This window comes from Prionailurus viverrinus, chromosome C1 (assembly GCF_022837055.1).
Source record: "Prionailurus viverrinus isolate Anna chromosome C1, UM_Priviv_1.0, whole genome shotgun sequence".
In the NCBI taxonomy this organism is placed as follows: Eukaryota; Metazoa; Chordata; class Mammalia; order Carnivora; family Felidae; genus Prionailurus; species Prionailurus viverrinus.
In genome coordinates this window covers 170,327,189-170,349,179 of record NC_062568.1, presented here as the reverse complement: position 1 = coordinate 170,349,179, position 21,991 = coordinate 170,327,189, and the positions used below count along the sequence as shown (strand labels likewise).

At 54.9% G+C, this 21,991-nt stretch overlaps 1 protein-coding gene across 5 annotated transcripts in view; it reads left to right on the top strand.

Annotated features, from left to right (window-relative positions):
- ACOT11 (acyl-CoA thioesterase 11) overlaps positions 1 to 21,991 on the top strand; it is a 67,527-nt gene that overhangs the window by 13,619 nt on the left and 31,917 nt on the right. For 2 of the 5 annotated variants that reach the window (XR_007154845.1, XM_047871364.1), the window contains exon 1: positions 19,457 to 19,537. The exons of 1 other annotated variant lie outside the window; for it this stretch is intronic. Coding sequence is in view for 1 of the 4 variants with exons in the window: in XM_047871364.1 (XP_047727320.1) it covers positions 19,457 to 19,537 (81 nt within the window). In the remaining 3 variants the exon portion in view is untranslated. Of the gene's footprint in view, positions 1 to 1,060; positions 1,236 to 13,549; positions 13,674 to 19,456; positions 19,538 to 21,991 lie in introns of those variants that run through there. 2 more of the 5 variants (XM_047871368.1, XM_047871367.1) reach the window with 2 other exon arrangements.

Below are 21,991 nucleotides of genomic sequence, written 5' to 3'. Positions count from 1 at the left end.
AGCCATGCGACTCTTGCACCCTTAGGGGGCTCTGAGAACATGGCCGAAGCAAAGTAATTGAGAAAATGCCCCATCTTGTGTCATGGTCAGAGGTCCCCACAGGAGAGTTGCGTGGGCCCCAGGGGTGGCAGGATGATAGCTCTTTTTGTTACACGCTGTTCTTTTCTCCAGGGAGGGGCAGGGACGGGAGGAGTTCAAGTACCAGCCTCTGTGAGGTGTCCGCCATGATTGACTCTCCACCCCTCCCATCCTGGTGTGGAAGCCACTTCCATTGCCAGACTCCTCCTCCCAAGATCTGGTGTCTTTCAGGAACCACCACCATCCTCTGTCAGGTCCTGATGAGCGTGTATCGCAGACGTGAAAACCGGATGGAGACTTTCCCAGGCAGCAACTTATGCCCATGACCATATCATATATTTCATGTCACATCATATTACTCTCTATAACATTAACATATGCAGATGCACTCGGAGAGGGGGGAGGGGGGTCTCCACCTCCCCGGTTGGCAGGTCCACATTTTTCAGCTCTAGTCTGGTTGGAAGCACATGCCTTAAAATACTATGATTCTCTCTGAGCGGAGCGATCATGGATGGCATTCATTTTCTTTGTTCTTTTCTGAACTGTCCATTTAGATTTTTTTCTATCAATACTCATTAGGGCAAAACAGTGTGTCTGGCTCAGAGAAGCTGGGTCCCAGCACCCAGCTCAGTGTTTGGCACATAGTAGGTGCTCGGTAAAGGTGTGACCGAACAGCAGGTATTACGTTTCTGGACTCTGAGGGGCTGACTTAGCAAGAACAGGCAGCGGCTTTTGCGCCCTGGCGCCTGTCCTGCTCCACGTGGACACTGCCAGGTCCGGCGCCCACGTTTCCGCTTCTGCCCGGCGCCCCGGGACTGACGCCTGGCGGGGCGGGGTGTCTGGCGCCGGCTCGGTGCCCTGGCCCTCTGCGATCGCTGCTGCCGCTGCAGCCCGGAGCCGCCCCACCCCGTACCGGGGAGGGGAGGGGACCAGAGTCGTCGGGACCTCGCCCAGGCGCCCCCGCCCGCCCGTCTTTTACCCGCTGCTTCCTGTGCCTCCCGCAGCCTCTCCTAGCCTCCCCCATCAGGCTCCGCTTTGGGACCTCGCATGCCCCATTCTGAGCCTCTCCCCGCCGAGCTGCTTCCCCCGAAGTTCCCAGCAGGCTCCCCCCGCCTCCGCCCTGCAAGCAGTTGGGTCTAGAGGGTCCCACCACTTGGGTAAGACCCCCCCCCCCCCCCGCGCCCCTCCCGTGCCTCCCTGCCTGGGGAAAGACTGCACTCCCTAGGATCCCCCTGCTGCTGGCTTCTCCTCAGCCCCAGCACTCTCTCTCTAGGCAGATCTGCCTCTACCCCAGGACTGGGCTCCAGACAAGCCTTTTGGTGCCTGATACACTCTTGCTTGGGCAGGCCGAGGCATGAAGCGTCCTGGGATTTGAGCTGAGCTGGGCGGGCCTCTCACCAGGATGGGGGAGGCTGGCCCTGGGAAGGGCCTGTGGACTCACACTCCAGAGGGTGCAGCCGATGCTGACTCACTTAGATCTGGGGTGGGTGGGGGAGCCCTAGCTCTTGTTGTGAGTAACCTCCGGCACAAGGGTCCAGTGTGAGGCTGGCTGGGCCCAGGAGTTCGTTCTGGCCCCAGCAGATGGAGGTGCTGAGAGTGGGGCAGGAAGGGCGTGTTTGAGCCCACTGGTCAGGATGGAGTTTAGGATTGGCTGGACAGGCTCAGGACTCTGTTCGTGCATCCCTAATCTGGCCTCCATGGCTTGTTGGCAACCCCCCTCCCCGCCCCCCTCCCGCCCATCTCTACCACCTGTGTCTTCTCTCCTCTGCACTGTTGACTGGCTTCCCACTGCTTTCTTTGCCCAGTTTCTCCACAGAGGGCTGTAGTTCTGAGGGGCCCTGGCCTTGGAGGAATGTTGATGTCACCTCTACTTCCTGTATCACCGCCTCCTTGCTTTGTTCCTTCCTCCTGTCCCCCTTCTGTTTATCTCAAAACTTCCTTTATTCTGCCACGCCAAGCCGAAGGGGCCCCCAGAAGGAACTGGAGTCTTTAGACTGGCGAATAGGAGAGAATGACATTCCTGCACTCATCCATTCTTTCATCCATTCATTCATTCATTCATTTGATCATTCATGTACGCGTGTGTTTATTCCCATTCATTCACTCACACACTCCCTTGTTCTTTCACATTCAATTATTCCTTCATTCTTGGGACACTTATACTGAGCATCTACTATGTTCGAGGCCCTGAGTGTTTGGTGGGGGCAGGATACTCTGATGAATCAACTCCATCCCTGATGTCAGCCGTTCAAGGTCAAGAAGGAGAAATTAGCACAAATCAGCCCAACTTAAGAGAAAAAGCAGTATGAGAGAGAGAGAAAGCGCTGTGACGTGTGTGCGTGTGTGTTTGTGTGTGTGGAGAGGGTACTGAGAAGGAGGATGGAATTTTCACTTAGGAGGAGCTCAGAAGACTTCCTGGAGGTGATGCCATCTGAGCCAGGCTTGATGGGGGCCAGGGTTGGGATGTAGAGCTATCAGAGGGCATCAGGGAACAGCAGGAACAAAGGAAGCCCCAGGTGTGTGAGGGGACAGTTGGGAGCTCTTTTCATGGCTTGAGACTATTGGAAGAAATAAGTCTGGATGGGGAGGCCAGGGCCCGGTAGAGGACAGGACATGTGCTCCCATCTCTCTGCCCTCTGTCAGGCCAGGAGAGCAGCCGCGTTCTGGGTGACCCAGAGCCACGATCATGGGGTACTAGCAAGATCCTTGTGACTATTAGAGTTCTTTGATTGTTCAGCAGTCTTAGACGGAGTGAGCCCTTCAATCTTGGATGTAGATAAGTGGAGCCTGGGGTAGTAGATGTGTGTTTGGAGCAGGAGAGAGCTCTAGGTTCTAGCCCATGGAGGGGTTCAGCTAGGGCAGTTCTGAAAGTGGGAGTTGGAGTGGATGATGTCAGAGGTCCCCAGAGAGTCTGTGGTCCTATCTGGAAAGGCAGAAGAGGGAATTCCTGGGAGTTTGTTTATGTATTCATTCATTCATTCCCTCCTTTGACCCTATACCACTTCCTGACTGACTTCCTCCCTCCCCCCTTCCTTCCTTCTTCCTTCCTTCCTTCCTTCCTTCCTTCCTTCCTTCCTTCCTTCCTATCAGTACTAAACTCTTGTTCTGGACAGACCCTGTGCTGAGGACTCAGGTGACTCAGATCAACTCCCTGTCCGTGTGAGTTCCCAGTCTCATGGGAGAGACAGACCCGTGCCAGAAAGTGACAACCCAGTAACACTGTGGCATATAAATGGAGGTGACTCCACTGTGTTTTGTCACCGAGTGGGGTGGTACAGCTGAAGAATTAATGCAGACATTTGTCTTCTAGCCAGGAAGGCCCCATCTGTGGGGCCAGATGAAGGATGTCACGTGGGAAAAGAAGTGTTTGTGGCGGAAAATACTCAGGGTTCCTGGGGCTTGAAAAGCAGGCTTTCCCTAGACATGGGAGTCCCCAGAGGCTCACTTAAGGACCATGCCTTTGGGCCATGGGCACCGCAAGCTCATTCCACACCAGAAATGAGCCTGCAAGATTTGAGAACTTCTAGAGAAGTCCTTGGTCAGCATAAGCTGTAGGCAGTTGTGTGGAGTGGTGGTTACACTTGTGGGCTCTAGACTTAGATCAGAGTTCAGATCCTTAGGCTAACTCTTATCAAGTGCATGCCTTGGGACAAATGACGCTTTGCCTCCGGTTTTCCTCTGGAGGAGAATGATAATCATAGTACCTTCCTCCTAGGATGAGTCCTGAAGGTGGTAACCTCTATGACGTGCTTGCCCAGGGTGTGTGAGGAGAGCTATGACGATGGCAGTGATGATAAGAGTGATGTACAGTCAAGAGCTGTCCCACAATCTCTGGGTCTCATCCACCCCAGCTGGAAAATGGGAGGGCTGGCCCAGCTCACTGGCTCTCAAACTATAGTCCCTGGACCAGTAGCGTCAGTATCACTTGGGATCTTATTAGAAATGCAAATTCGAGGCGTCTGGGTGGCTCAGTTGGTCAAGCATCTGACTTCGGCTCAGGTCATGATCTCACTGTTCGTGAGTTCGAGCCCTGTGTCAGGCTCTGAGCTGACAGCGTGGAGCCTGGACCCTCTTCCAGTTCTGTGTCTCCCTCTCTCTGCCCCTCCCCTGCTTGTTCTCTCTCTCTCTCTCTCTCTCTCTCTCTCAAAAATAAACATTAAGCACAATAATAAAATAAAGAAATGCAAATTCTTGGGCTCTCCTGGAGCTTTACAGGAGATGTGGCCCAGCAATCTGAATTTTATTTAAAAAAATTTTTTTTAATGTTTATTTATTTTAGAGAGAGAGTGCGCACTAGCGAATGAGCAGGGGAGGGGCAGAGAGAGAGGGAGACACAGAATCCGAAGCAGGCTCCAGGGTCTGAGCTGTCAGCACAGAGCCCGACGTGGGGCTCGAACTCACTGACCATGAGATCACGACCTGAGCCCAAGTTGGACGCTTAACCAACTGAGCCACCCAGGCGCTCTGCAGTCGGAATTTTAAAAAGCCCTTCACACGATTCTACTGCAGGCTGAAGTTTGGGGACCACCGACCTCACTATCACTTAAGACCTCTTCTGTATCCACTTTTCCAGGACTGTGATTCATCTAGGCACGTGGCATGTTTCCTATGTTTAGGGCCCTGGTCTGGGGGCTGATGGGAGAGGGCACAGAGATGAGTAAGATATGGTGTCAGCCCTGAGGGGGCTCCCGAGTGAGTTGGGAAGGGGAGGCAGATCCCTATGGAAATATTCATTGAAGTAAAGGACCCGACAGAACTGCCAGAGAGACACGAGTCAGTTCCATAATAAAGAGCAGAGAGGAGAGAGACCTTTCTCTTTCTCTGCAGAGAGCTCTGGTTCTCTGTTGCTTGTTCCTGACAGTATACTGATTCGACCTTGCTGGAGTGCCTCTCATAAGTCTTACTGAAGTCTCTTGTATTTTGTGCCTTGCTGTGGGGTGGGGTGGTCAGGGGTCAGGGGTGGTGATTCTAGACAACTTCTCGCAGACTTTGGGTAGCTCACTTTTCATCCCCGGCTTCAGTGTATCCCTCTGTAAGGTGGGGGTACCAGACTGAGTCCAGTGAGTCTGGGACATTATGGACTGCTGGGGAGGGGGCAGGCTGGGGATCAGAACCTCTCTGGGTTTCCATTCCTTCATCTGCACAGCGGGGCCCTGAATTGCCCTGGCCGCCTGCCTGGATCCAGTGAGATGAGCTTTCCCTTCTCTGGGCTGTTTTTCTTACCAGTTGAGGGAGGTCTCATGATTCCTATCCTGTTCACTTCACGTGGCTTTTAGCATGTGGAACATGTTCTTCATTCTCAGAGCTTCTTGAAGCCCCAGCCCTGTTGCCTGGCATTCAAGGTCCTCCTCGACAGATTCCCAGCTTTTTTTTTTCCTGCAAGATGAGAATCCTTACTGCCTATTACTGCATCCTGTTCTGTTCCTGTTAGGCCTTCTATCTCATCTCTCTTCTCAGCCTATCCAAACCCATTCAGTCTTCAGGCCAGAGAGCACCACCTCCTCCAGGAAGCCTCCTAGATTGCCCCAGCCCTCCGTGCCCTCCTTGGACCATCTTGCTGTCTTTTAAGGTGTGACTTTAATTTCTCGCTTGGTGACACTGGACTGCTGGGTCTGTTATTTCAGGGGAAGCCTTGAGCTCACAGGGGTGGACATTAAAGCCCTTGAATCCTAGAGCAGGGAGGCCCAGAGACAGGAGGGAACTTGTTGACAGTCATACGGCACATTGGTGAGAGAACCAGGCCCAGAACCCAGGTGTCTTAGGCCCGGGGGCGGGGGCGGGGGGGGGGGGCGGTGGAGATATCATCAGGTGTGTGGGGAATGAGCTAGAGGCAGTGAAGGGCAGAGGCTTCAGATCCGGCTGACCTGTGTTCCAACGTGGCTTTGTACTCAATAGCCGTGCCACCTGGGGCGTGTCACCTACCCTCCCCAAGGGACCTTCCGGTGGGGTTGGAGTGAGGACCGGCACCAGGCCTGGCGCACAGTCGGTGCTTGGTTATTGTGAGGTGCTCATTATTACTCCCCATCCATCCGTCCACCCCAGCTCCTCTGCCTGGCTCTCGCGTACCTTCTTCTCTTAGCCACCGAGGACTTTATTTTATGGCCCCGTCGTGAAAAGTCCAATGTCAGCGTCAAGGCCTCCTCGTTAAGCCTCTTGCAGAAGTGAGAGGGAGAAGGGAAAAATCTGGGTGGTCTCTAAGTTGGTAGTGGCTATGGAGGGCCCCGGGGCGGGTGCCCAGGGCGGGGGCTGAAGCCTGTGAAGCTAATGAGGTGAGATTTAGCAGATGCCACTTTAAGAAAAGTCGCATCGCTCATTGTAAGGAAATGAGGCGGTGTGCCCTTTCCCTGGCCAGTAGCTGCACTGGGCTGCACTTGGGGGCAGCACTCCCAAGGGTGAAGAGTCCTAGCAGGTGGGGCTGGTGTCTCTCCGGGAGGCTGCTGGCAGTTCCCTGGCCTCCTGCCACCTTCCAGCCTGACCCCTTGTGGACAGATGGAAACCTGGTGACCATTTGGCCAGGCTAACTGGCTGGGGATGGGAAGGTGGGAACTCCGGCCCCCTAGAAAGGACCCTGGAGCCGAGAGACCCCCTGAGAAGGATGTCAGGGGCTGGAAGTGGGCTGGAAGCGACCAAGTCTGGCTGTGGCTGGAAGCGAAGTGCAAGTCCGGCTAGGTGCCCAGTGGGCGGGCACAGGGCCCCCTGACATGGCTGGGGCCCAGTTGGCAGCCTGTCTCCTTCCTCTCCACCAGGCGGGCACAGGAGCCTTGGGAGGGGGTGCTCTGGGAGGAGGGGGGCAGAGGGCAGTGTGAGGACGGGCAGGACTCAATGATAACAGCTGGGCTCAGGAGGGGCGGGAGCTCCGGAGGAGGAGCAGGAGGAGAGGCCGACAGGCTTCATTTGGAGCCAGAGCCTGGCTGTTGCTCAGGTTACCAGTGTCTCTCTCAGAGGGTGCGACCAACGGTGTGACCAGCTGGTGGGGTCTCGCCGCAATGATCCAGAATGTCGGAAATCACCTGCGAAGGGTATGGAGGGCGGTGGGCTGGGGGCTGATCGGAGGCAAAGGAGAGGGGGCTGGAGGTTGCGGGGGTGGGGGTGGTCCCGAGAGAAGATTGAAGTTTCCAGTTTAAGTCAGAAGTTCTATGGCTTCTCTCTCATTTTCCACGGACCACTTTCCAGCTCTCTTTGAAGGAGGAATGGCAGAACTCCTGGGCTGGTTTATTAGAAGCAACAGTCCCCAAACCAACCCCAGGGGCCGTTAGCTCCCCCGAGGGCTGGCTGTGTCTGCGCTGGACGCTGTCTGCGTCTGGAATTCTATTCTGGGGGTGGGTGTGGGTTTCTCCCAGCGGAGTCCTGTGCGTGTGTCTGCTGCACATCTGAGCTCCGTGGCTGTGTGTCGCGCTGGAGTTCAGGGCTCGAAGGCCTTGACTCTGAGAGATGTTACAGGGCTGGGGAGGGGGTGTGTGAGTGGGCGAGGGTGTGGCAGGACCAAGCCCGGGATTCTCAGGGACAATAACCTCTTTCAGAGAGCAAGCTTAGGACCAGGCGTGGGCTGTTGGAAAGGCGTTCTGCAAGGTGTCCTGGCAAGACCACGTTTCCCTGGAATGTCTTAACGGGGACTTTGGAGCTGAGATTAGATACTGAGGCATGGGACAGACCCAAGTGTTCATCACCGCCTGGCGGGATCCTTTGATCTGGTGAAATGACTGGCAGGGGTTGTGCTGAGCATAGAGTGGGTATCCTCTGAGGATGTTTTCAGGAATGCCTTTTGTGAAAGGGGCAGGGGTGAATACATCTCTTACTTATCCCCTCCCTCTGTCTGCATGACGGCCGCTCACCTCAGACCTCGGCACCCTCACCACCCAGGACACCTTCTCCCTGCTTCCCCGATTCCACAGCCGGCCCCTCCAATCGTCCTCCACTGGAGGGATGCTTCTAACAGGGACACGTGATTATTCCCCACCTGCTCAGCCGGCTGCCTTCAGTACAACGTTCACATTCCTTACCTGCTACCAGAGGATCTTGGTACTCTGCTTCTGGCTGCCTCTCCCCCCTCATCCTTCCTTCCCCACCCCTGTGCATTCAGCGTGGTGGCCATACTGAACTGCTTGCCACTGCCTCAGTTGACCACGTTTGTTCTCCTCTCTGTGCTGTGGTCCGTACTGTGCTTTTTGCTCGGGTGGCCCCCAGCTTCTTTCTGCCCCCTGGAAAATTCCTTCCGGGCCCTCAGATCTCAGCTTAGATGCTGTCTCCTCTAGAAAGCCTTGCTAGATTTCTCAGGACACAGGGAGCCTTTGTGTTAGTGCCCATCTCTCCCACCAGCCAGTGAGTTCCATGAGGCTGCTCTTGGTGTGCCCGGCGGAGGGCTGAGCACAGTCAGGGTCCCGGACAGTGCCTAACGAATGAATGGGCACAGGCAGCTTCTCAGTGAGGCCAAGGGTGGGATCTGAGAAGCAAGGTCCCATCTCCTGAGCACGGGGCAGAGAGCGTTTTCCAGGCGAGGCTATGTCTTGGGCGCTTCATGACTTTTTCCCCATTGATCCCCATCAATAACTGGGGAGAAGGCAGTGGAGAAGGGATGTATCATCATCACCATTTTACAGAGATAACAGTATCATAGTAGCAAATCTGTACATAGTGCTGGCCACACTGGGCATGATACCAAATGCTTTGTATATATTAATTCATTCCGTTTCCTGCGAGGTAGGTACAGGTATCATCCCCATATCCCAGATGAGGAAACTGAGGCTCAGAGGGGTTGAGGACTTGCCCAGGTTCAGGATCACACTGGCAGGAGGTGGCAGAGCTGGGATTTGAACTCAGGCAATCTGGCTCCAGAATCTGAGCTCTTAGGGAGCCCAAGGCTCAGCCCAGCAAAAGCCCAGAGTGAGATTCCAGCCCACACATTCCGAGTCTGAGCCCAGGCAGCCTTTTGCTTCCCCAATACTCTCCTGCCCGCTCTCCTGAGCCGGGGAGTGGAGGTAAGTATGGGGGTGGAATTGGGCTCATGAGGTGGCATGGGGGACCTCGTGCCGGCTGAGAACACTCAAGCCTTGATTGCCACCTGTGGACCATCTCCTGCACGCAGATCTGTTTTTTCCTGAATTCTCTTAGTTCCCTGGGAGATATAGGACGGTTTGGGATGATTTTCTGGGTTGTTACCAAAGCTGTTTTTAATGAAAAGCAAGCAAATCAAAAAACCCATTGGGGACAAAGAAAGCCAGGTTGACTGGGAACAGAAGGGAGGCCTCAGATAACCCGTAAGCTTTGCCTCACAGGCTTTGGGGGCCCTTGTCAGTATCCTGTGACACTACAGACACGGGCGTTTTGGAGTTCGGTGGTTCTGGCTCTTACCTGCCACTGGGTACCCAGCGGGCTCTCGAAACACGTGGATGAATGAATGAATGAGGCAGTGAGTCTGCTGCCCAGTTTGGGGAGCAGGGTGTGAGGGAGGAACGCTGCTTGCCTGTCGGTTGGTGCCGGGAAGGTCCTCCTGTCCTGTCTCAGTCCTTGCCTCCCTGAGTGGAGACCCTCTCCTTCCCCACCGAGGTGTCAGACTGTACTGGGGACTGAGTCCCACGCTCCTGGTCTGGCAGGGATCCGCTGGAGCCCTAGTGGGAAACTGGGAACCTCTGCTCAGCCTGCGTTCTAGCCCGGTCAAGGTCACCTCCCGGGAAATTTATTTACTCTGGGGAAGGTGATGGGGCTGTTTATCCCAGCTCCCCTGAGGAGCCCTGCACTCTGGTAGTGTTGCCAACAGGGTGGTGGCAGATCAGAAAGAGCCACGGGTATCTGCGCACATGCTCATGTGTCCACCAACCTACACGCTGCTCCCAAGCCCTGGCAGTGATCCCACTGCTTCACCTTGAACCTGAGGACAGCTGGAGGTTCTCTTCCCCGGCCCAGCCAGCCCCCCAGCCTCACTGAGGGTCTAGTTCAGGGTATGAGGAGGTTTTAGGCACAATGCTTGGCCACCCCTGGATTAGAATCCTTTCTTCACCCCATGGCTCCCCATCTCTGGTTGTTCTCTGAGGTTCCCAGCCTTGACATCCCGGGGTTCAGGACTTTGGTGAAGGGCTTGTGTACCGTCTTGAGGTTGGTCCTGACAGTGAAAGGCAGGGGCCTGTCTGCCTGGAGGACCCCGCTGTGTGGTGAGGAGGGGAGACCCGCAGGAATAAAATGATGTGCCTATCGTATGGTATGAGGGCAGAAGCTACCGGACGGATGAGTGACTATGAAAGCTCAGAAGGGCACTGTTGCGCCCGGAAGGCTTCCTGGAAGAAGAGGCAAGACTCAGACACTTAGTCTGAGCCTGTTCAGGAGCCCCACGCGAACCCTGGTCTCAGCCACGGACAGACACCCTTAGTGGTTGTAGTCTGGAGGGCTCTTCTTCATCCTTCAACACCCAGCTCAGCCATCATTTCCCCTTCCGATCTGCGTCCTGCCTGCTCCCAGAATTAACGGCGTCTCCTCAGGATACTGTGCTGACTGCAGTTGTTGCCTCCACAGGGATTAGCACGTGGCCGGTACTGAGTACTCTGTGATGAACCCAGGCTGCTGTGTGGAGACACAGTGAGAAAGCGTCGAGTCGTCTGCCTGGGATTACACGGCTCTTAAGTGGCACTGCTGAGATTAAGCCCAGATTGTTGGAGAACTGGGAGCTGGGCAAGAGTAACGAGAGAGGTTCAGGGGAGGGCTCTCTGAGCTGGCGACAACGAGGCAGAAACCTAGCAGTTGAGGAGACGGCCAGAGGAAGAGCTGGAAGAGCATTCCGGGCAGAGGGAACAGCATTCAGTTAGTTGCAGGCTCCGTGGTGTGAGGGGGCTCGGCGCATCTGAGCTACCGAGTGGAGGCCGGTGTGGCTTGGACAGGAGTGAGCGTGGAAGGGACCGAGGTAAGGGTGTGATGTGCTGCAGGCTGGGGGTCCGGCCCTTATAGGCAGGGTTTGGGGTTTGGAGTGCTGGCAGTCGTATTGTCCTGCCTGCTAGCCTGTGTGGTCCTTGGGGACGTGCTGGTCCCAGACTTAGTGCCAAGGTACATAGTCCCTGCACACTGTGCTCAGAGAAGCTCAGAGACCTAGGGAAACACATCATCATGGCTCCTCTCTGTCTGGCCAGAGCCATGAAGGTCCTCGCCACCTTCCCATCCACACCCTGACCGCCCACAATAGGAAGGTGGCGATAGGCCCGGCACGCTGGTACAGACAAGGCACGGAGAAGGGAGATGCTGTACCTGGGCCCGTACGGCTGGCGCGAGATTTGGCATCCCTACCTGCCAGGCCAAGACACCCCTCTTCCAGCCCCTCTCCTGGCCAGGGCGACATCTGGAAACTCTGTGCGTCCAGAAAGTGGCCTCACTGTCACACTCAGACCCACCCCATCACAGCCGAGCTTCACGCACTGGCAAATGCAGATTTGGGGCTGATCACCTGCCTCCACCTCACACACACCAGGGTCTGGGGACCTGTGTCTGGTCCAGGCCGGGCCAAGTATCGCCAGCATGTCTGGACAGCTGCTCACGAGTCTGGAGAGCTCACTTTAGGGACACTGACTGTCTTCACCCTGTAGGCCTTCACTTCCTCATCCGTGAACCAGGTCTGTTCCTGTCGATCTTGCTAGATCGTTGGCAAGATTAAAGAGTTGGGAGGAGTGCGGAGCTTGGCACACAACTGGCCGTGGTAAACGTTGGTCCTTCTCTTTTCATCTCTACTGGACTTCAGTTCCCTTAGTGTTTCAAAGCCAGGGTCAGTTGGCTGGACGAGGTGGTACAAACTAACTCGTTGTTGGGTACCTGCCACGTGTCAGACACAGTTAAACGTCTCAGTAGCTCTGCTGGGCTAGTGGTATTCGTCTGGTGTGACATATAAGAAGACCAAGGCTCTAGCCCTGAGCCACTCGGAGCTAGTTAGAGAATTCAAAGTCTTGTCTGAGCCCAAGTTACAGCTGGGCAGGGGCCCGGGTGCCATGGCTGTTCTCCTTGCCCTGGGCCGACCTGGCCGAGCGGAGAAACTGACACCTCTGCCTCGTGCCTGCCCTGTCCTGTGTCTCCAGGGACAGATGGTGCTGTCGGCTGGGTGCTCTGCCAGCTCCCCTGGCCGCAGACCTGCGAGCTCCTGCCATTCTCCAGGAGCAGGCTCCTTGTGTGCGGGAGGTGGCATCAGGGCAGTGATGGAAAGGACCAGAGCCTGGCACTTTGGGGATACTGGGATGAGTCAGACTGGACCTGTCCTTAGGTGCCCGCAGGCCGATGGGGAGACAGAGGGAGGGACACACCACTGATGACAGCAGAGCGTGGCCAGGCTGTGACAGAGGGAAGCCCAGAGGTGGCCCTTTACCAGCCGAGGGGGGCAGGGCAGGCTCCCTGGGGGAAGTGATGGGTTAGCATGGCCTTGGGGGCCTTTTCAGGTCAGGAAGCCCGGTCCAGGCAGAGGCATCCGTGCGTGAGATGTGGGAAAGAACTTGTTCCATTAGCAATGGTGAGAGAATTTGGCAGTGAGCCCTTGAGGAGTCTCTCTCTGGCCCCCTTGCCCATGTGATACATATATCCTGCCTGGGGGCTCCTTCAGTAATAATAATTTGCCCTCAGCACATCAGACATTAATTAATTAATGTCAGTAGACATGAAGCATGAAGCATCTCTTTTGGAGAGGTGGCTTTGGTGGTAAAAAAAAAAAAGCAAAAGCCCAGCTCCAGCACCGAGGGCAGAGTGCCCTTAGGCAAGTCCTTCAGACAGCCCGGGTCTCCGTTTCCTTTCTTATACAAGAGGGATAATCGTCCCTCACAGAGTTTTGGCGAGGGTTACACGGTGGTATGGATACAAAGCCATTGTATAATGTATATAAAGGCCTAGAACATGGCAGGTACTCAAAAAATTATCGTTGGGGAGGGTGGGGGAGAAGGGGAGATGTTGGTCAAAAGGTCCACACTTTTAGTTATAGGAAGAGTAAGTTCTGGAGACCTCGTGCAACGGCACGGGGACTACCGTTAACCATGTATCACAGACTTGAAATCTGCCGAGAGAGTAAATCTCAAGCGTCCTTATCCGCAAGGGTGACTGTGAGGTGACATGTGTTAGCTTGATTGTGGTCCTCGTTTCACGGTGTGTACGTGTATCACAGCATCACGTTGTGGGATCTAAATATATACAATTTGTATTTGTCCATCACTGGGACACCAGGGAGCCATGGGACCTGGCCCCGAGTTCAAGGAGTCTCTTATCTTCTCCTGGGTGCACCCACTTCATAGACTGGGAAGCGCCGTGCATGCCTTGTCCTGTCTGGCTGTTCAGAAGCCCAGCGGGTCGGCCGCTGGCCGCAGCAGCTTCTCTGCTGTGGCCCCGAGAGGCCCATCCCTCCTGAGGGATGGGCCTCGCGCTGCCCGGGGTGGGGGTGGGGGGAGCGGTGGTGACGCTGAACCCCGGGCCTCTCCACTCCTTTTGGTGACCTCTAGAACAGGCTGCGATCTGCCCCCGGGGTGTGGCCCTGCCAGGTGTGTCCCATTCCCAAGCCCAGGAAGTAGTCAGAGGTCAGGAAGGGAGCGGCCCTTAGGCCTTCCTAAAGCAGCCTCAGGCTTCCAGCACTCTCCAGGGCTGAGCTGAACCAGGTGGGTCTCCATTTCCGTTTGGTCCCTTAGGGAGGGTATGGAGAGACCCAGCTCCTGTCCTTCTCTGGGGATACTACCCGCTGTGAACTGTGGGTGTGTGGGGGCGGGGACAGATAAGTGGTCTGGAGTCCCAAGACTCTGGCTGGTTCTGGGCTAGAGGCTAGCGGCTACTTCTTTCTTAGCGTTCATTTCCACGTCTGTAACTTGGGACTGTGGGGTAGTCGTGGTCCCGGTCACTTGAGGCTGCTTTGTGCCAAGCAGGTTAGCACCATGCTGGCCTTGACACAGAGGAGCCGAGTTTTAAGATTGAGGCTTTGGGGGCGGTGGGGGGGCGTGGGGGAGGGGGGCTGGAGAGAGGAAGGGGCCCAAAGACTAAGTGAGTTTGGGGCAAAGAAAGGGGCAAGCCCAGCATTGCTCCCAGCACCCCCACTCCGCACCCCAGGGCCTCCTGGGACTCTGAGTTTACCTGATCCCTACCCATCTTGCTTAAGACTAAGAGAAGGTGTGTTTCATTGTGCAAACTGATTCTCAGCAAGGCAAACAGGAGACTGAGAGGGACTTCTGAGCCCGCTACGCCTTCTGGATGGGCCACTGTGAGGGTGATGATGGTGGTTGGGGTGCTGAGGTCCCTACAGCTCAGGGAGACGGACTGGTCAGAGACCACCCCACCTTCAGCTCTTTCTCCGTATCACCCAAAAGGCAATCCATGGAATTTCTCCAAAGTGCCAGGCTTTGTCTCGGAAGTCCCACGGGCTGTGTGAGGTAATCTGCCTCCAGGGCTGGCCACGCCCCCTGCGGCACCCCTGCTGGGCTCTGGAGTCACAAGAACCCAAGCCACTCTCCCCTCTGCCTTTAAAAATTTTTTAAATGAAATGAAGTTACGTTTATTTAAGATATTAACGTTTGGTATCTTAAATGTTTATTTATTTTTTTTGAGAGAGAGAAAGAGAGCGAGCGGGGGAGGGGCAGAGAGCGAAAGAGAGAATCCCAAGCAGGCTCTGTACTGTCAATGCCAGTGTGGGGCTCGAACCCACAAACAGTCAGATCATGACCTAAGCTGAAACCAAGAGTCAGATGCTCAACCGGCTGAGCCACCCAGGTGCCCCTATTTTTTTATTTTATTGACAGCCCGCCAGTGGGAGGGAGGGGCAGAGAGAGAGAAAGAGAGAATCTTAAGCAGGCTCCACACTCAGTGCAGACAGAGTCTGATTTGGGGCTCCATCTCATGGCCCTGGGATTATGACCTGAGCTGAAATCAAGAGTCGCTCAGTCGGTTAAGCATCTGACTCTTGGTTTCGGCTCAGGTCGTGATCTCAGGGTTCATGAGTTTGAGCCCTGAGTTGGGCTCTGAGCTGGCAGCGTGAGCCTACTCAGGATTATCCCTCTCTCTCTCTCTCTCTCTCTCTTTCTGCCCTTCCCCTGCTTGTTCTCTCTCTCTCTCTCAAAATAAATAAATAAACTTAAAAAAAAAAAAGAGTTGGATGCTCAACGGACCAAGCCACCCAGGTGCCCCTCCCCTCTGCCTTAAAAAAATTTTTTTTTAATGTTTACTTATTTGAGAGAGAGAGAGTGAGTGAGAGAGAGAGAGAGAGAGAGAGAGAGAGCAGGGAGGGGCAGATAGATACTTGCATGTTCTACCCGCAGAGCCAGCCAGGTTCCTCTCCCCTCTGCCTTTTACTGGCCATGTGTCCTTGGGTGGATCTTTCCATATTCCCCGAGTTTCCTTTTCCTCAACTATGAATGAGGACTCCTGCTTCAGAGCGGAGTGGAGATTCAAGGACCCACAAGGACTAGGCCTGGCACACAGTAGGGACACAATAGATGGCAGCCATAGATTTCTAAAATGGGATCTTCAAGCTCCTGAGAGGGCAATTCTTGGACAGCCTGTCTGTTAGCAGCTCATTGGCTCAGAGAAATCCCTCTCCTCCTGGCTGTGTCCCATCAGCATCCAGATGAGACCCCAGTACCTCCTAGCCTCTAAGCCAAACAAGATCCCTCCCCTCTACCCATGTCCCTCCCCTTCCAACTACTTTCTGGTTTCTTTGCTCCCCTGTCCTAGAAAAACCTCTGCAAGAGTTTTCTGTGGTCCCTGTTTCCACTTCTCTACCTCTCATCCTGTCCCTAGTCCGTGACTCCTGTCCTCGCCCTTCCTCTGCCCCCTTATAGCTTCTCTGCTCACCTGCTGGGACAGCTCAGCACCCCGCACCAAGAGGCACCCCCCCTGGAGACCCACCCTCTCCTGGTGTCTTTGCAGCTCACCCAGGGTCCCTGTGGTCCCCTCTGCACGCTGCTCCCTCCCACCGACTTCTAAATAGCTCTGTCCTTGCTCTCTCCTTGGATGATGTCTGTCCTACTTACTGTGGCTGTGTGGCAAACTACCCCCACACCTAGTGGCTTCAAACGAGACCCGTTTTATTGCATCTTGAGATTTTGTGGGTCAGGAATTTGGGCAGGGCTTGGCTGGGTGTTGGTGGAGGTTACTTGGTGGTATTCAGCTGGTGGATGGGCTGGCCTTGGGAATCCAAGATGGCAGCACTGGTATCTGGTCCCGGGGTAGGAATGGCCAGAGGACTGGGCCTCGCTGAGACTGGCCACCCTGCTGTTCCTCTGGCAACCAAGCTTGTCCCTGTTCTTCCTTGGGATCTTTGCACCCTCTGTTCCCCTGCTTGGAACGCTGTGCCTCCAGAGCCTTGCATGATGGCTCCGGCTCGTCATTCATTCGGATCTGGGCCACGAAGCCTCCTTGAGTACCTAGCTCAAGTTAGATCTCCTCATCCACCCCTTTCTGTCTTCATCTCATCCATTGTTTCTTTTAGTACTTTTTAGTCTCTAAAATGATCATGTTCCTTTGCTTGTTTATTGTCTTTCCGCTAGAGAACATGTTTAATGTTGTATTCCCAGCATCTTGAAGGGATGAATGGGAGTTTTAAAAAAGATTGACGTTGATCCGCAGCCAGAATTGGCCTCTTTCTAACCTTGTGCACCCCTGTTTGGTCGTGTGTGTGTGTGTGTGTGTGTGTGTGTGTGTGTGTGCGTGTGTGTGTTTAGATTTTATTTTTTAAGTAATCTCTATACCCAATGTGGGGCTCAAAGTCATGACTCCAAGATCAAGAGTCACATGCTCTACCAGCTGAGCCAGCTGGGTGTCCCTGGTCTTAGTTTTGTATTTTACTGAGACCCTCCTGTCTTCTGACCTGGCCAGCCCTCAGATTTGTAGCCTGAAGCCCGTCACCCGGCCACATGTAATACAGCCTCCTTGCTGTCCCTCTCCTGCCTGGTTGTCCTCCCATGCCACCCCTCCCCTGGACTCCCCCTCCCAGGGCTGGGTCTCACTCCGCTGGAGGCTGCCTCCTTCCTGTCACAGACTCCCCTGCCCTAAACACATCCCCACCCCCCACCGTCACCACAGCAGAGGCCTTCAGCAGCAATTGTCACTGTTGTAGACGGATGAAATCGTGAGGACACGGCCATCAAGCTAGAGCCACCCCAGCAGCCACATAAAGAGCGACAGAAAAACTTAAATGCAGGCAGATACCACGGATCTCGTTCATTTCATCTGCTTGGTTTTATGTTTATATGTTACAGCCTTTTAGGTGGCCATCTGTGACTGGGTTTGTCTTCGTTACAGCCGTTTGGTCAAATGTTGAACGGACCAGACAAATGTGACACTCCATTGGAGATACCTCCAGGTTTAATTTAACACGTTTCCACATTTTTATTGAGCATTTACAATGTTCTGGGTCTGTGCAAACGCAAAATGCACAGAATGTGTCTATTCCTGTGGCTCGAAGTAAATGGCTTAAGGTTATCCAGGGAGACTGAGGAGGGGCCAGGGTTCTAACAGCTTCTGTCCACTGGACCTTGCTCCGGCCCTCCCGCTAGCCCCTTGTTTGTTTCCTTCTCTCTGTCCTGCTCATTGTTTCCTCAACAAACCTTTCTCGAATTCCTCTGAGACAGTGTAGGGCATGTGGGGACAGGTATGAGAAGGCCATCTTGCAGCTGGAGAACTTGGGGCTGAGGGAAGGTTCTGGAGTGTGGTGAGTGCCTGGAGAGAACCATTGGTGCACCTGTTCAGCACAGCAGCCTCTGCCAGAGTCCAGGCCCAGCTCTGGGTCTCTACCCCTTTGGCCTGGCGACTCGGGGCCTTAGAAGCAGCCCCTTGAGGTTGGTGTTCCTTTGCTAGGCCTGTTCTGAGGCCTGGTTCACGCCTTGCCGGTGTAAGGAACGCGTCCATAGATAACGTCAGCCTCTCACTCAGGCCACTCTGCTTAGGGATGGTTTCTTGAACACTTTAGGGAAGAAAACGTTGGTGTGCTGTGTGAAAGGTAGGCCCGGGGCAGGCAGGAGAACTGGGGAGCACTGGGGGGCCTCCTGCTGAGGGTGGGGGAAGGGGCCCCACCTGCTGGGGAGGACAGGACCCTATCCCTTGCACGAGGGGCCCGCAGGGGCTGGAGAAGGAGCTGGGGCCTCAGAGGGGCCTTGGGCTGCCAGCTTCCTGGGCTGGGAAGTCCCAGCCCGGGGCCAGAATACCTCCAGCAGGGCTGAGAGCAGTTGAGGCCTGAGGAATGTGTGCAGCAGGGGAGTTGGGAGGGGGCGCCTTCCTGCCTCTTTACTTCTCCCTCTGCTGAGTGCCTCTATCTGTCTCCTTGCTTCTCCTTGCTGCTCTCTTCCCTCCCAGCCTCTGTGCTGTGACCCCGTGGTTTCCTATTCTCTCTCTCTCTCTCTTACCACCTTTTCCTCCTTCTCTCTCTGTAATCTCTCTTCTCCCCACTTCTCCCTTCTGGCTCTTTCTCCCTCTCCCCTTTGCCATCCTGGAGGGGCTTGGGGTCAGGTGAAAGGGCTTGCTTGCAGGATCTTGGGTGCCTGTTGCCATGGTGACCAGAGGCAGGTCTGGTGGCAGTTTTGGCTCTCTGTCAGGGAGCACAGGCAGGGCTGTGATGAGGGGAGAGGCTGGGCTTTCTCTCATAGTCCCCACAGAGCCCACCTCACTGCCACGGGCTCCAGCATGGGGGTGTTGCCCGTGAATGTGGGTTCCTGGCTGGCTACTATCAGACTCGTCTCCCCCGAAGGGCCACACAGTGGGGGCCGATCGCGCTGGGGGTCAGATTGCCTGTGTTCAGATCCCTCCTACCTCTTTCCGGGGTTTACTGGAGGTAGGCGGAAGGGGGTAGCAAACAGCCCCAAGGCGGGGAGCGTCAGGGAAGCAGCAGTGAGTGGTGTGGGGGGCACAGAAGAGCTCCGACAGGCAGGCCCACTCCTCAGTGGAAGGGTGTATGTCAGAAAGGAGTGAGCCCCCCGTCTCTGGGAGTGAGCAAGCTCATGCTGGACCCCCGCCGAGACGTGCGGTAGCTGAGACTCTTGGACCCGAGGGAGGTAGTCGAGCCGACACCAAGTGTCCTGAGATCTGAGGATTCACAGAGTACAGTGTTCAGCTCTGAGAGCTTGCGGGTTCCTCACCGGAGGTGGCCACCTCCCTCCCTCACAGGCTGCTGGGCCTTGAGCATCCGTGGGACAAGTGCCTTGACCCCAGACAGGGCAGGGGGAATGGGTAGTGATTACCATCGCTGTTGCCTACAGTGAGGGGAGGAGAGCACGCGCGCGCGTGCGTGCGTGTGTGTGTGTGTGTGTGTGTCCGTCCTGGAAGGGCCCTCGACTGTGGCACAAACGTGCGGGATGCAGCAGTAAGACGAGAGTGGCCGAGCAGCCTCGGCCTTTGAGTCAAACAGACTTGAGTTCCAGCCCCAACTCTGCCCTCACCGAGCCTCTATTTTCCCATCTGCAAGATGGAGAGAGCAACAGTGGATAACAGAGCTGTGTGTGAAGATGAAATGAGATGGTGCATACAGCACAGTACCTGGCATATGGTAAATATTTAAAGAAGGTGGGAGGGGCTCCTGGGTGGCTCAATCAGTTGAGCATTGGTTTTCGGCTCAGGCAGTGATCTCCTGGTTTGTGGGTTCGAGCCCCGCGTCGGGCTCCGTGCTGATAGCTCGGAGCCTGGAGTCTGCTTTGGATTCTGTGTCTCCCTCTCTCTCTGCCCCTCCCTGCTTGTGCTCTCTCTGTCTCTCAAAAATAAATAAAAATTGAAAGAAATTCTAAAAAAAGACGGTGGGGGGGTGACTGCTCTCAGTCTCCTCTGCAATTTTATAAATGAGGAAGGTGGGGCCAGAGAAATGAAAAACTGTGCTCCCAGGCCATGGGTCCTTCGACGGGGGGCACACTGCCAGGGCAGGGCCCAGACAGTACAGAGGGGTGGGCGTGAGGGTGCTTGCAGGGGGGCCACACGCAGCCAGTCCCTCGTCCTCCAGCTTCCACACAAGCTCCCTCAGTGTATCCCCTTGTTCCCTGCGACTTGCCATCTAGACCTTGGCTCCGGGAGGACGGGGCCCACTCTGGCAGGCCCCCCTCCGACTCACAAGAAGCGAACCACCACCATTTACCAAGCACCTGCCATCTGCTCCCTCCTTTCCACCTCAGGACAGGCTGCAAAGTACTCCTTTACAGAGAGGGAGGGGTGCGTGGGGGTGCCTTGCCCTTGAACCGGGAGGAGGGGAAGCAAGTTGCCTGGGGCCCCTGCGCTTCTGAGGGCAGGTCTGGGATTCACGTGTAGTCTGCCCACCTCCGGAACCCACTGTCCCACGCTGTCTCTGCTCCCCATGGTTCCGTTTCCCCAAAGTGAGAAACCAAGGCCGCTGACAGCCAACTGCCCCCTCACATGTGCACAGCACTTCACAGTTAGCCGGGTGCCTTTGGTTTGGGGACCTCCCTTAATTCTCACGCTACTCTTGGATGCAGATGGGGTGGGGGTATTTGGTTTTTTTCTTCCCCCCAAGGAGGAAACAATTTCTCAGTAGCTTACCCAAGGTCTGCCTGACTCTGAAGGCCTTTGGACAGAGAGCCGCCCATGCCTGTTTCCCCGTCCACACAAGCAAGCAGTTTGTAATCCATCTCCAAAGCCCTTCTCACCCTCACAGTGGACGAAGGGGCTGTGGTATAGATGGAGGCTAGAGGCCAGCACTCTGTGCTTCAGAGCTGGGGGACCTGGGACAGGACTTGGGACTTCTCCAGGCTCGGGTCCCCTGTGTACCTTCCCAGGGACAATGCCTCAAATATGAGGTTTGAATGGGAAAGCATTCAGAAAATGCCCTCCTCACCCGTCTGGCCCCTGGCAGGCTTCTCAGTGGGACAGGGGGAGTTTTCAAGATGACCTGGCTGAGGGTAGGTGTCAGATTTCAGACAAGGTTATTTTTACCCTTGGGGGTGGAGGGAAGCAGGTGGTGTTTAGGCTCTCTGTTCTAGAATGGGGTGAGGGTGCAGGAGTGGGAGTGGGGTCTCTAGTGGGGAACCTCACCTGACCTCATGGCCGGCATTCTCCCTGGGGTGAGTGTCTACATGGGGTGACACTAGTGGAGGTTGGGGACCCACTGAACAAACTCATTCACTTGGTCCACAGTGAGCCAGGTGCTGTGCTGGGCCCTGTGGACTCCAGGAGGAGAAAGACAGGGCTCCTGCCTGGTCTAGGACACCCAAATACTCCCACGGTGCACTGAATGTTGTTGGAGTGGAGAGTATTAGAGAGGGGAGGTACGTGGTGCCAGGATCATGAGAGTGGGGAAGAGGTGATGGACACGGGGGGTGAGTAGGTTTTGCAGAGGTGAAGAGCACTCTAGAGAGAGGGACCGGCATAAGCAAAGGCCCTGTGGTGGGAGGTGTGGCAAGCCCCTCTGCGGGGCCTCATGGGCCTTGGTAAGGAGTTCTTCCTGTATGCCAAACCCTTCATGGTTGAAAAGAGTCTTGGAGACTATCTAGTTAATGTCCCACCTGACAGATGAGCAAACTGAGACCTAGACAGCTAATCATGAAACCTAACATTTTTACCATGCTAAACACTCTTGCTTCCAGTATCTTTTTTAAAAAATGCATTTGACATTTTATATTTAATTTAAGTTAAATTAGCAGACTTCCCTATTATTTGTCTAAAATGGTTACTCTTAAGAGTTAAAAAATAATATTAATTTATCAAGGTGAAATACACATAACGTAATTAACCATTTTCTTTTTTTTTTTTTTAATGTTTTATTTTTAAGATAGGGAGAGACAGAGCGTGAACAGGGGAGGGTCAGAGAGAGGGAGACACAGAATCTGAAACAGGTTCCAGGTTTTGAGCTGTTAGCAAAGAGCCTGACGCGGGGCTCGAACTCACGGGCCATGAGATCACGACCTGAGCCGAAGTTGGCCACTTAACCGACTGAGCCACCCAGGCACCCCAACCATTTTCAAGTACAGTGCAGTGGAACTTAGTATACCCACTACCTCTA